The sequence below is a fragment of the Chlorocebus sabaeus genome, chromosome 12 (assembly GCF_047675955.1).
Source record: "Chlorocebus sabaeus isolate Y175 chromosome 12, mChlSab1.0.hap1, whole genome shotgun sequence".
NCBI classification, from domain to species: Eukaryota; Metazoa; Chordata; class Mammalia; order Primates; family Cercopithecidae; genus Chlorocebus; species Chlorocebus sabaeus.
Window position 1 is genome coordinate 2231548 of NC_132915.1, and position 14814 is coordinate 2246361.

Below are 14814 nucleotides of genomic sequence, written 5' to 3' on the forward strand. Positions count from 1 at the left end.
TTGTGATGCTAGGGTGTCAATTTTAGATCTTTCCTGCTTTCTCTTGTGGGAATTTAGTGCTATAAATTTCCCTCCACACACCGCTTTAAACGTGTCCCAGACAGTCTGGTATGTTGTATCTTTGTTCTCATTGGTTTCAAAGAACATCTTTATTTCTGCCTTCATTTCGTTATGTACCCAGTAGTCATTCAGGAGCAGGTTGCTCAGTTTCCATGTAGTTGAGTGGTTTTGATTGAGTTTCTTAGTCTTGAGTTCTAGTCTGATTGCACTGTGGTCTGAGAAACAGTTTGTTATAATTTCTGTTCTTTCACATTTGCTGAGGAGTGCTTTACTTCCAACTATGTGGTCAATTTTGGAATAAATGCGATGTGGTGCTGACAAGAATGTATATTCTGTTGATTTGGGGTGGACAGTTCTGTAGATGTCTATTAGGTCTGCTTGGTGCAGAGTCGAGTTCAATTCCTGGATATCCTTGTTAACTGTCTCATTGATCTGTCTCATGTTAACAGTGGGGTGTTAAAGTCTCCCATTATTATTGTATGGGAGTCTAAGTCTCTTTGTAAGTCTCTAAGGACTTGCTTTATGAATCTGGGTGCTCCTGTATTGCATATATTTAGGATAGTTAGCTCTTTCTGATGAATTGATCCCTTTACCATTATGCAATGGTCTTCTTTGTCTCTTTTGATCTTTGATGGTTTAAAGTCTGTTTTATCAGAGACTAGGATTGCAACCCCTGTTTTTTTTTTTTTTCCATTTGCTTGGTAGATCTTCCTCCATCCCTTTATTTTGAGCCTATGTGTGTCACTGCATGTGAGATAGGTCTCCTGAATACAGCAAACTGATGGGTCTTGACTCTTCATCCAATTTGCCAGTCTGTGTCTTTTAATTGGACCATTTAGTCCATTTACATTTAAGGTTCATATTGTTACATGTGAACTTGATCCTGCCATTATGATATTAGCTGGTTATTTTGCTCGCTAGTTGATGCAGTTTCTTCCTAGCATCGATGGACTTTATATTTTGGTATGTTTTTGCAATGACTGGTACCTATTGCTCCTTTCCATGTTTAGTGCTTCCTTCAGGATCTCTTGTAGGGCAGGCCTGGTAGTGACAAAATCTCTAAGCATTTGCTTGTCTGTAAAGGATTTTATTTCTCCTTCACTTATGAAACTTAGTTTGGCTGGATGTGAAATTCTGGGTTGAAAATTCTTTTCTTTAAGAATGCTGAATATTGGCTCCCACTCTCTTCTGGCTTAGAGAGTTTCTGCCGAGAGATCTGCTGTTAGTCTGATGGGCTTCCCTTTGTGGGTAACCCGACCTTTCTCTCTGGCTACCCTTAACATTTTTTCCTTCATTTCAACTTTGGTGAATCTGACAATTATGTGTCTTGGAGTTGCTCTTCTCGAGGAGTATCTTTGTGGCATTCTCCATATTTCCTGAATTTGAATGTTGGCCTGCCTTACTAGGTTGGGGAAGTTCTCCTGGATGATATCCTGCAGAGTGTTTTCCAACTTGGTTCCATTTTCCCTGTCACTTTCAGGCACACCAATCAGACGTAGATTTGGTCTTTTCACATAATCCCATATTTCTTGGAGGCTTTTTTCATTTCTTTTTACTTTTTTCTCTACACTTCTCTTCTGGCTTCATTTCATTCATTTGATCTTCAATCACTGATACTCTTTCTTCCAGTTGATTGAGTCGGTTACTGAAGCTTGTGCATTTGCCACGTAGTTCTCGTGTTATGGTTTTCACCTCTATCAGTTCTTTTAAGATCTCTGCATTGATTATTCTAGTTATCCATGCATCCATTCTTTTTTCAAGGTTTTTAGTTTCTTTGTGCTGGTTACGTAGTTCCTCCTTTAGCTCTGAGAAGTTTGATCAACTGAAGCTTTCTTCTCTCAATTCGTCAAAGTCTTTCTTCGTCCAGCTTTGTTCCGTGCTGGTGATGAGCTGCGTTCCTTTGGAGGGGGAGATGCGCTCTGATTTTTTGAATTTTCAGCTTTTCTGCACTGCTTTTTCCCCATCTTTGTGGTTTTTCCTTTGGTCTTTGTTGATGGTGACATACTGATGGGGTTTTGGTGTGGGTGTCCTTTCTGTTTGTTAGTTTTCCTTCTAACAGTCAGGACCCTCAGCTGTAGGTCTGTTGGAGTTTGCTTGAGGTTCACTCCAGACCCTATTTGCCTGGGTATCAGCAGCAGAGGCTGCAGAAGATAGAATATTGCTGAACATCGTGTGTTGCTGATTCTTGCTCTGGAAGCTTCGTTTCAGGGGTGTACCCTGCCGTGTGAGGTGTGAGGTGTGAGTCTACACCTAGTGGGGGATGTCTCCCAGTTAGGCTACTCAGGGGTCAGGGACCCACTTGAGCAGGCAGTCTGTCTGTTCTCAGATCTCAACCTCTGCGCTGGGAGATCCACTGATCTCTTCAAAGCTGTCAGACAGGGGCATTTACCTCTGCCAAGGTTTCTGCTGCTTTTTGTTTAGCTATGCCCTGTCCCCAGAGGAGGAGACTATGGAGGCAGGCTGGCCTCCTTGAGCTGTGGTGGGCTCCACCCAATTCGAGCTTCCTGGTGGCTTTTTGTCACCTACTTAAGCCTCAGCAATGGCAGGTACCCCTCCCCCAGCCTCACTGCCACCTTTCAGTTAGATCTCAGACTGCTGTGCTAGCAATGAGGGAGGCTCCATGGGTGTGGGATATAATCTCCTGGTGTGCTGTTTGCTAAGACCCTTGGTAAAGCACAGTATTAGGGTGGGAGTTACCTGATTTTCCAGGTGTTGTGTGTCTCAATTTCCTTTGCCTAGGAAAAGGAATTTCCTTCCCCCTTGTGCTTCCCAGGTGAGGTGATGCCTCACCCTGCTTCAGCTCTCCCTGGTCGGGCTGCACCCACAGACCAGCACCAACTGTCTGACACGCCCCAGTGAGACAAACCTGGTACCTCAGTTGAAAATGCAGAAATCACCCATCTTCCGTGTTATGCTGGGAGCTGGAGGCTGGAGCTGTTCCTGTTCGGCCATCTTGGGTGCACCCTTATCTGCATATAATTCTTTGTGTTTCTCTGGGGTAAATGCCTAGAATGAAAATTGCTGGTTGTAGGTAAGGTACTGTTATCTTTATAAGGAACTACAATATGGATTTGTATTGCTATCACATGAACACGCACTTTCTTGCTGACCAAAGCTTTGGACACTGTTTCTAGTATTTATTGGCCAACTATGTATCTTCAGTGAAATATCTATTTTAATGCTTTCCTTTTTTTTTGGTCCATTATAACTGCATTTTCTGTATTATAAACATTTTTTTTTTCTTTTAAGAGACAGAGTCTTGCTCGGTTACCCAGGCTGGAGTACAGTGGCATGATCACAACCCACCACAGCCTCAAACTCCTGGGCACAAGCAATCCTCCCACCTCAGCCTCCCAAGTAGTTAGGACTAGGACTACAGGCACATGCCACTATGCTTGGTTAATTTCATTTTTTGTAGAGATAGGGTCTCATGTTGTGCATGGTGGTCTTGAACTCCTAGCTTCAAGAAATCCTCCTGCCTTGGCCTCCCAAAGTGCTGGGATTACACAGGTGAGCCACCATATCCAGTCAGCTTCTTTTGTTTTCTATCATAAATTTTGTACTTTTAGTGATTTTGTTTGGTTCTGTGATTTGAGTAAGTTTTAAATTATGGTGTAAAGATCAAGTTGCATTTACAATATATAAGTATCATTATTGATACAGTTTGCCTGTGTCTCCACCCAAAACCTCATCTTGAATTGTAATCCCCATAATCCCCACACGTTATGGGTGGGACCAGCTGGAGGTAAGTGGATCATGGGGGGCAGTGTTCCCCATGCTGTTCTTGCGATAGTGACTGACTCTCATGAGATCTGTTGGTTTTATAGCATCTGGCATTTGCCCTGCTGCACTCACTATGCTGCCCTGTAAAAAAGGTGCCTGCTTCTTTGCCTTCTGCCATGATCTTATGTTTCCTGAGGCCTCCCCAGCAATGCAGAACTGTGTGTCAATTAAACCTCTTTCCTTTACAAATTACCCAGTCTTGGGGTTTTCTTCTTACTAGCGTGAGAATGGAGTAATACAATTATCTTAGCATCATTTTTGAAAGGAATTATCATTTTTCCATCAAATTACCCTGAAACATTTGTCAAAAAACAACTGATGACATTCAGTTACAACTCAGAGAAAGAGAGAGCAGGCAAGAGCACTGCTCTCTATCCATGAAACAAGAAAACAGTTGGGAAGGCTTTAACTTTTCTTCAATGCACCAGATGTCTGAGGCCACAGAGCAAAAAAGCTATCTGGAAAACTAGGTGGTTGTAGAGAAAAACAAAGATCCAAGCAGTTGTTTAACTGAGAGAAAGAATGCCAAATGCCATAGAAAGTGACTCCAGCGGGAAAACTAGACAACATGAAGTATCAGGTAGGTAACTGTGGCAGAGAGATAAAAACTATAACAAAATTAAAATGCTAAAAGTGAAAAACACAGTACCATAAATAAAGATTGCCTTCCAAGTGTCCATTATTGTACTCAACACTGCTAGGAAAGAATCAGTGATGTTGAAGATATATATATATATATTTGCTTGTGTATTTGTGTGTGAGACACACACACAGAAAAGAGAGAGAAATTTATTGGTTGACACTGGCTTCTTTGAAAGGAGGCAGTTTAGTAACAATGGCCTTTACTAGACAGACATGTTAGAAGGCAGCAGGAGAAAGGGAATGTGGTATCAGATATTTTCCATAAAAGGTTTGTTATTAATATTCATGTGGCAAATTGTAGCTGATGTCAAAGTAGTTATAAAGCAAGGGGAACACAATTCTCTTATAGTAATGTTGAGGTCTAAGAAACATATAAAACAAATACCTGGTAAGTACCATGCACATATACATACATAAACAATCAATAACTCACAAAACACTCACATATTTGCAACACTGTTTTTCAGTTTATGCAATTTATTTCTTGTTCTTTTTAAGCTTTTTATTATACTGAATGTCTATTAATCAATGTTACATTTCATTAAAAGTTTTGATATTCTATATGAAACAACAGTTCTGATATAGCAATATCTAGATAAAGGCTATTACTTACCTTTCTTAAATTGATAGATTTTCCCCTTGTAACAAGCTCTGATATAAAATATGATAATTTGTTGAAAATTTTACACATTCAAAATTAAATTATCAAATATTTAATGAGATTCTGGGTGTGTGTGTGTGTGTGCATGTCTGTGTGTGTGAAGAATTTCCTACATTTGTTAAAATGTCAGATTTCTGATGATATTACCTGTCCGATGAGGAAGACTTGGGAATAAAAGTCATGGTCATTCAGGATGCTGTCTGAGGTTTGTCATATGTGACTTTTCTGACATACACTGATTTCAGATGTCCTGAAAAATCATACTCGTGAGTTTTATTAGATGAGGGTTGTTGAGTTTCTGTCAGTATCAAGTATACCCAAACCTTTAGAAGTTCAGCAGAGAACACATTTATTTCCTCACTGCAAAAAATCCAACTGTGTACATGGAGGAGAAAACTCCATGCCACAGGGTCCTTCTCTGACCTTGGTTCCTACTATCTTGTATTTTCTATCATCAGAGCCTGAGTCCCAAGGTTTTCCTCCATTCCATTCTAATGAAGGATAGAAGAAAACATTGAGAATTTTGCTGATGTATTTAAGACCTGTCATTGACCTCCATATTCCACTAGCTAGAGGGTAACAATATGACCCCATTTATATGACAGAGCGGTTGAGAAATTTAGGTCAGGTGTGGCATGAGAGAGAAGTGAAAATGATTACTAGTGAACATTTCAATAGTTATTATGTGACATATAGGGATTACCTCTGTGTAAGTTAAAATGAGGGTTGACATGGCAGAAGAATTTCCCACATCCATTAACTTCATTTCTTGTTTAATATACTATGAGGTCTCCATCTTGAATGTATTTTCTGCCATACTGACTTTTCATTAAAGTTTATCACACACTTACTATATTCTAGCTTTTGTCATTGTGTGATTGATGATGAAAGAGTTTTGATTGTCGGCACAAAGTTTTCATTTTTATTACTTTCTCAGAGCTCTTCTGCAGCATGAGTTTTCTGAGGAGTGAGTTCACATGAGTATTTTCTATATTCATTATCTTTATAGGGTTTCTTTGCTGGGTGAGTTCTGTAATATCCATGGAAGACTGTGCTCTGGCTGAAAGAATGCCCATATAAAATACATTTCAACAATTCATCTTCTATTCTTTGACATTGGGTGGGGGCTGAAACTGTAGAGGAAATTCCAGTGCTATGTTAACAGTTCTCTCCTGTGTGTTAATTTATGTATTGTGGGGTTTGATTTCCAGCTCAGAGTATTTTCATATTCTTTATATGCATATGTTTAATCCCCTGGGTGGGCTTTCTGATGTTCTCTAAGGCTTGATTTTTGACTGAAAGTTTTTCCACATTTATCACATTTATAGGGTTTCTCCCCTGTGTGAGTTCTCTGATGTACTCTGAGATTGGATTTCTGACTGAAAGCTTCCCCACACTGATTACAATTATATGGTTTCTCCCCAGTATGAGTTCGCTGATGTTTCCTTAGGACCGACTTCTCACTGAAAGCTTTTCCACATTCATTACATTCATAGGGCTTCTCCCCAGTGTGAGTTCTCTGATGCCCTCTGAGATTTGATTTCTGCCTGAAAGTTTTTCCACACTCCTCACATTTATAGGGTTTCTCCCCAGTATGAGTTCTGTGATGTACTCTGAGGTTTGATTTCTGACTGAAAGCTTCCCCACAATGATTACATGTATAGGGTTTTTCCCCTGTGTGAATTCTGTGATGTCCTCTGAGTTGTGATTTCTGACCGAAAGCTTTTCCACACTGATTACATTTGTAGGGCTTCTCCCCTGTGTGTGTTCTATGATGCTTCCTCAGGCCTGACTTCAGTTTGAAAGCTTTCCCACATTCATCACACTTGTATGGTCTTTCCCCTGTGTGAGTTCTTCGATGATTCCTTAGGCCTGACATATGGCTGAAAGATTTCCCACATTCATTACATTCAAAAGGTTTCTCCCCTGTGTGAGTTCTCTGATGCACTATGAGGATTGATTTATAGTTAAAAGATTTCCCACATTCATGACATTCGAATGGTTTCTCCCCTGTGTGGGTTCTCTGGTGTATTCTTAGGCCTGACTTTGCACTGAAAGCTTTCTCACATCCATCACATTGATATGGTTTCTCTCCTGTGTGAGTTCTCTGATGTTTTCTTAGGCGTGACTTCTCACTGAAGCCTTTCCCGCATTCATGACATTCATAGGGTTTCTCCCCTGTGTGACTTTTCTGAGGCCAAATCAAGCGTGAATTAATAGAGCAGGATTTTCCACATTCATTATACTCACAGGGTTTTTCCCTTATGTGAACTTTCGGAGGTACACTGAAAGTTGACTGGTAGCTGAACGTCTCTGTACATGGGTTATAATCAGAGTATTTATCTGTTGCATGAGTTCTCTGATGCACTGGGAGGGTTGAATTATGGTTGAAACTTTTACCATATTCAAAGGGTTTCATCTCTATATGAACTCTATGACATTCTCTAATATGTGACTTTTGGCTGAAAGATTTCCCTCCTGTTGGAGTTTTGTGAGTGATCCTACAGAAACAATTTCCAGTATCATTAAATTCATAGTGACTCTTCTCTGGATGAATGTTCTGAGGAATAATAAAGGTTGATTTATCGTATTTGTTTCCCCCAAATTTATTGAAATTGTAAGATTTTCCTTTTGGGTAGGTACTTTCAGATGTAACAAGGGCAGCCTTTTCAAGAAAAGCTTTTCTACTTTCATTATATTCAAAATCTCGCCCCAAAGTCTGAATTGTCTGATATTGAATAACGTCCTCCTTATGACTGAGGGTTTTCACACTTTTACTATAAGCAAAAGATTTCTCTTGAGTGTTAGTTCTGCCATCCTTAATACTGATGAGCCGTTTGTCACATACATTATGCTCATGCGCCTTTTCTTTTGAATACTGACAGTATGGGGCCGTCGGGCTGAGACCCCGGTAAGCAGACCCCACAGTGTCACATTTACAAGGCATCATTCTTGCAGGAAAAATGTTTATGTCCCGATTATGTGGTTTTACTGAAATTTCTTGCTCTGTAGTCAATAATTTATTGGTGAATAAAACTTGCCAGAAATGTTTGCCTTGATTTTCTGGGCTCTTCTCTGAGATTTCATCAGGTTGGGAGTCTTCTAAAAATGATAAAATTAAACAAACTTTATGATATTTAATACATTTCTTATGGAATGGGACATACATGTATATATATGCCCTATTATGTATTTGATTCCTGAGTTTCTGGCTCAGTTTCTCAACAATAAAGTAATTTCAAGTATATTCCCTATATTCCCTTTTTAGCTTAAACTTTTTTGTAGTAGAAAAAGAAATGGGAAATGAATATACGTCTGTATTTGGCATCTTAAAATAAAAATTTCAAAACCGAATAGAGAAGAGGATATAAATCAACAAAATGACTGAAAATGGTGTATATGTAAAAGCACTGGATCCTGGGAACAGGAAAATCAGAGAATGGGATGAATAAAAAAAAGATTACCAAAATGAAGTAGATAACAACAAAAATCAATGGATTAGTGGTTTTATCTGAGACAAGGTTTGCCTTAGGAAGTAATGCTAGTCTAGATTCTTATACAAACATAAATTACAATGGTAGGATAATCATTAGCCTACAATAGTCCAGTTGGAGCTCCATTTCCTTTCTACATATCACAAAATAAATTTATAATGGAACCAATTTCCTCATGTTAAAAGAAATACTACTGTAGGCCACATTTTAATTCTGTCTGTATTATCATCAAAGGAACACAAATGTGTAAGTGGAAATGTAAAATTGATGGGAGTTAAAGTCATTTTTCCACCTAGGTTGGATTCACTGCTCTGCCCTAGCTCTGGTGACTTAGTTTATTGTATCAGGGTTGTTCAATAGCGAATTTTTTTTTTTTTTTTGAGATGGAGTCTCACTGTTGCCCAGGTTGGAGTATAGTGGTGTGATCTTGGCTCACTGCAACTTCTGCCTCCTGGGTTCAAGTGATTCTCCTCTCTCAGCCTCCTGAGTAGCTGGAATTACAGGCATGTGCCACCATGCCTGGCTAATTTTTGTATTTTTAGTAGATATAAGGTTTTGCCATGTTGGCCAGGCTGGTCTCAAACTCTTGATCTCAGGTGATCCACCTGTCTCGGCCTCCCTAAGTGCTAGGATTACAGGCATGAGCCACTGCACCTGGTCAATAGTGAATCTTTTTAGATCATCAAATCTTAACTTTTGTCTTTTCAGTTTGCTCACTCTTTTCCCTAAAACTAGCCTTGTCTTTGTCCAATCCTTAATTCTGTTTTCAATCTACTTTTTAACATTACTAGTTTTTATTGACTGTGAGAACCTTAAGGATCATATATTTTAATCTGGACTTAAAAACTTTACACGTATCCTTTATATTTATTTATCATAAATTTCTTGTGTATATTTGACTGCTACTGCCCTACTGCTACCCATATTGCATGCAAAAATGTCAGCCCCAAGGCTTTAAATACACTGCCTTAGTGTCCTAAGAGATATTCAGGAAAAGAAGATTTTACACTAACTGCAGGCTCATTACATGTTCTAGCTGTCACTGCAATAGCCCACAGTCTTTTCTGTTCTAGTCTCAACAGGATATCACCAGTAAATAGTATATTGTCAGCAACAGTCTTGTATTCTTTCTCTGAATCACTCTGCTTTTTAGCCTTAGACCTATGTAGATTCTAGATGCCTTTCAGGCAACGCAAAGCATTTCCCAAATTACATACATACAAAAGGTTTCTTGTGTCTTCCCACAAATGTAAGGAACATTTATTTACAATCTGAAAGTAGTTACTGTCTATATTATTCATTTTAACAAGGGATATATGGATAGTACTCATATATCTGACACTGATGATTTTTTAAGAAAGTTACCATCATTCAAATTAGGGAGTATTTTAAAACTTACCTCACGTCCACAGTTAAATGGCATTTTCTCTTTCTTAGTTGTACGTAAAGTAATAGTTCACTTTTTAATCAATAGCATTAATTATTTTATGCAGCTTTGTTCTCCTTTACAAAATATAACCTTCATTCTGATATACTTTATACCTCTCTGTAATATAAATGAAGACAGTGACTCTTAAAAAGCAGTGTGCCTCAAAATTACCTCCTCTTTCCTACACAAGTGCTCAGACCCAGTGCTAACCTACACCTGATTATTCAAAAGTCTCAGAAATTTGACTTGGGTGTTTGCATTTAGGGATAACGTTTTCTGAATGAATCAATAAGAAATACCTCTACCAAGTGGCTTTGAAGTTAATACACAATATTATTAAAAATACTTACATGTTATATTGCATGGACTCAATATATAGAAGAGTAAAGCAGAGACCATTCTTTTTAGTGGATTATAATCCAGGTAGGAATGGAGCTCATTCAGTAACTATGTGCTCTCTGGCACAGTGTTTCATTTTTTCTTTTTTAAACACATCTATCAAGTAGATTGTGAGTTTACAAAAAGAAGAGATAAGGCATACACTAAAGGATTTCAAACTATACCACAGAAGTAGGAATTTAAATCAAAACTTTAAGTGAGTAATAGTGCTTTCCCCCTTTTTCTAATTGAGATTGTCTATTTTATTCAGTTATTTTTATTGCAAGAACCACTTTTGGCTTTAAAATTTATACTAATATAGTCTTATTTTTATTACATCTTTTGCTTTGCTTAGTTTTCTTTGAAAACTTTCTCACTTTAAAAAACAAGTATATAAGACTAATATAAGACTAAAAGTTTTTTCTAAGCACTGCTTTATCTATATCCCAAAGGTTCTAATATGCATGTTTTTTACCTTTGAAATTTTCTGGATATTGGACAATTTTGATTTTCATTTACTCTTTGATTAAATATGTTTTTAAAGATATATAGTCCTTATTGATTTTAAGACAGACTTTAATTCTTCTCACATTGTTTGCAATTTATAGTTTTAGTGGACAATACTATCTTTACTTTGAGGAATTTATTGATGTTTGCACAAAATACTCTTATATTTCGTCAGTGTCCCATAATCATTTTAAAATGGGTTCATTCTTTGTTAACAGAGTAGAGTTTTGAAAGACACATCAGATTCATTTTTATAAAATATGTTATTTATAATTTTGAGAGCAGGAGTCAGTAAACTTTTTCTGAAAAGGCCAGAGAGTAAATGTTCTCCACTGGGCTGCTCATGTGGTCTCTGTTGCAACTACTCATTTCTACCTTGCAGCATTAGCACATAAATGAACAGCTATGGCTGTGTTCTAGAAAAATCTTTCCTGACCGAAATAGGGAGCAGGTAGAATTTCCCCTGTGTCCTCATTTGCTGAGCACTAGTCTAGGATCTCAGTTGTGATCCTCTGGTTCTGGTATGAAATCAAAAAGGTAAATTAAAGGCCATGCTACCTGTATGTTTCCGTATTTCCTCAGAACACTTGTGTTTTTTTGTTTTGTGAAACCCGATAATTTAGTGCACAAATATTCAAAACTCTTAAATATATTTTAAAGTTGTCTACTTTTAACATATCCTTTTAAAACTGTCTACTTTGGCATTATCAAAATGCCCTTTCTTTTCTCTATGTTTTGACCTGAATTTAACTTTAGTGTTATTGAGTTTACAAAAATAAGAGATAAAGTATAGGATAAAGTATTCCAAGATTATGCGATAGAAGTAGGAATTTAAAGCAAATAAAACCTGAATTATTGTAGTTTATTGCCTTAGCAATTCATAACTGTATTTTGAACTTCTCCAATTATTTTTTAAACATACCTCTTTAACAAAATCTAATAGAATTTTCTCTTAATAAGTGCATTTAATCCACTTACATTCGTTGATATGGTAAATATGTTTGTCTTAATCTATGTTATGCCAGGGACTTGCATAGGTTTTGTATAGACAAGAGTTGATATAGCAGGCCTGAGACTGCTACTCTTAAAAAGACTTTATTATTAGGTCTGCCCTTGGCTGGCATCTAGAAACAAGATTCCCATAACTGCTGAGGAGCTCACTGTGCCAGTCCTGTACAAACAATATGATAGAGAACACCGGTTTTCCATCTCAAAGTCTGGATTTTTGGTACATGCTAGACAGAGGGTGTCTACATGGTTAGCCCGCAACAAAAATCCTGGGCACCAATTCTGGGTAGACAACATTTACATGGGTTTTTGCAATTCCTTGCTTAGGGAACTGGGCTTAGGGAACTGTATGAACTCTCAGAAGCTTACGATTTGTTTCCTATGAACTTTGCCCCATGCACCTTTTATCTTTGCTGATTTTTCTTTGTATCTTTTCACTGTATACAATTCAACCATTATTATGACTATATGCTGAGTTGTGTGAGGAGTCCTAGTGAATCAGTGAACCTTCTGCTCATTGAATTCAGTAACTCACCTGGGGAGTTCCTGCTTAGAAATCCTCTCTCTTTCTCTAATAACCATGGATCTTCTCCTTGTTCCAATGTGAAGATCAGTTCTGGTTTTGTAAAGCAGTACCCTATAAATGGGAAATAATTTAGCATTTGCATTAGTTGCATAGGTTCTACTGTTTCTGAATGTGAAAAAGGTACAGTTTCAGAAGGGGCATATTTAGGGTGCTCACTGGACCTTCTTTGAGGAAGTAACCAAAAAAACCATTTTCTTTCTTTTCTTACTTTTTTTTTAGAGACAGGTTCCCTTTGTCACTCAGGCTGAAGTGCAGTGGTGTGACCATGACTCACTGCAGCCTCAAACTCCTGGGTTCAAATAATCCTCCTGCCTCAGCCTCCTGAGTAGCTGGGACTATAGGTGTGCACCACCATACTCGGCTAATTTTTTCAAGTTTTTTTGTAAAGACAGAGTCTTACTATGTTACCTAGGCTAGTCTCGAACTCCTGGCCTCAAGCAATTGTCTCACCCTGGCCTCCCAAAGTACAGTGGCGTGAGCCACTGCACCTGGCCAGAAAACATTCTCTTATTCTCATAAATGGTCAATCTCCTTGAACCCCTAAACTGCACACCTAAATAACATAAAATTCTAAAATGGCCAATGTCTTGGGTGTCAAGGAAGAGATTTCATGAGGACTTCCATATCTCGTTGTAACAGGGTAAAAGGAACTGACTTACTGCTCCATAACAGACAACTAAAAAACCAAACAAAATATAAAAAATGGTAATTAGGTTTTAGCCAAGAGGCAGCGCAGACAGGGATCCTTGAAAGTAGAGAAACAATGAGGTGAGCCCTGTGATTATCACAGGCTACTTGTGAGAGAGTTGCCAACCCAGAGCAGAAAAAGAGAACACCAAAACAGAGGCTGGCAGACTCGGTAAGCTGATGTGACAAAATTGGATGTTTAAGGAATCCCTGGCAACTAGAATTTGTGGGAGTAAATGCCAGTGAAGAAAGAGCTATACTGATATAAAATGTTGGAGATCTGCAGAAGGGTCTCCTGAGTACTGACTTGTATAAGCATATAAGAAAATCACTCAAGGTTAGGAAAAGACCAGTGAAAAAGAATAGGCTGAAAAATCGCTACAGTGTACCCAAAGGTAGGAATGATCATTCATACCTAGTAATTTTTTTATTGGGTATTAGATATTGTGAATTTTACATTGTGAGTTGCTAGATTTTGTTGATGATAGACAATGATCATCACCAACCAGGGTACAAAAACCTCCTAATTAATGACCAACAGGGTAGAATAACCAGAAGGGTACTGCTTTAGAAGAGGGACCAAATTAATTCTAGACTAAAGTGAGCTCCAACACAACAAAGCTTAAAGTGTATCTTGAAATGATCGAACTTATTCCAAGTAACTTAACTACATCCCAGAAAAGGCTCAGAAATACGTAAAAGAATACAACAAAATCTAGCAACTCACAATGTAAAATTCACAATATCTAGCACCCAATAAAAAATTACTAGGTATACAAGACTCTCATCAAGGAGAAAAATCAATCAGTAACAACCAAACAAGAAATGGCCCATATAGCCAGGCACAGTGACATCTGTAATCCCAGTTATTTGGGAAGGCGGGGCAGGAGGATTGCCTGAAGCTGGGAGTTCAAGACCAGCCTGGGCAACACATAGAGAGACTGGAAAATAATAAACAGAGTTATCTGTGATCTGTGGTTAAATAAATTTGTAGTCTAACATATATGTAATCAGCATTTCAGAAGAAAAAAAGGAAAGGGAGAGAAAATTTTGAAGCAACAGTGGCCAAAATTTGCCAATTGTAATGACCTATATAAACCTGCAGATCCAAGAAGCTAAATAAATGCCAAGAGGAAACATAAAATCACACCCATATACATTATAATCAAATTGCTAAAACCTGCTGAAAAAAAGTAAATTTTATGCAGACAGAAAAAGACATAATATGTGCAGAAGAACAAAGAAAATTAAAGCTGACTTCTTGTTAGAAATTTTACAGTCTGGAAGACAATGAAGTGACACTCTTAAAGTACTGAAAGAAAAAAAATCAACCTAAAATTCTATACTTAGCAAAGATGTTTCAGCCAAAAAAAAAAAAAAAAAACTGAAACAATTTATCAGCAACTGATGTGTATTACAAGAAATGTTAAATTTTCCCAACAGAAGAAAAATGGTACTATGAAAATTTTTGATTTATATAAAAAAATTTATAGAGATAAAGAGCACCATAAACTGGAAAAAAGAAGATGAAAATAAAATACACTTTTCTCATTCTTGGAATTCTTTTCTTTAAATAGAA

At 37.7% G+C, this 14814-nt stretch overlaps 1 protein-coding gene across 11 annotated transcripts in view; it reads right to left on the bottom strand.

Annotated features, from left to right (window-relative positions):
- Positions 1-3072: 3072 nt before the first annotated feature.
- The window catches only part of ZNF782 (zinc finger protein 782), a 77449-nt gene continuing 65707 nt past the window's right edge, over positions 3073-14814 (bottom strand). For 10 of the 11 annotated variants that reach the window (XM_073021411.1, XM_073021410.1, XM_037998683.2 and 7 more), the window contains 2 exons: positions 12498-12599; positions 3073-8248 (listed from right to left, as the gene is read on the bottom strand). In XM_073021411.1, the coding sequence (XP_072877512.1) occupies positions 6393-8248; positions 12498-12599 (1958 nt within the window). In that variant the 3' untranslated portion in view covers positions 3073-6392. Of the gene's footprint in view, positions 8249-10039; positions 10187-12497; positions 12600-14814 lie in introns of all 11 variants that reach the window. The other variant, XM_073021413.1, reaches the window with a different exon arrangement.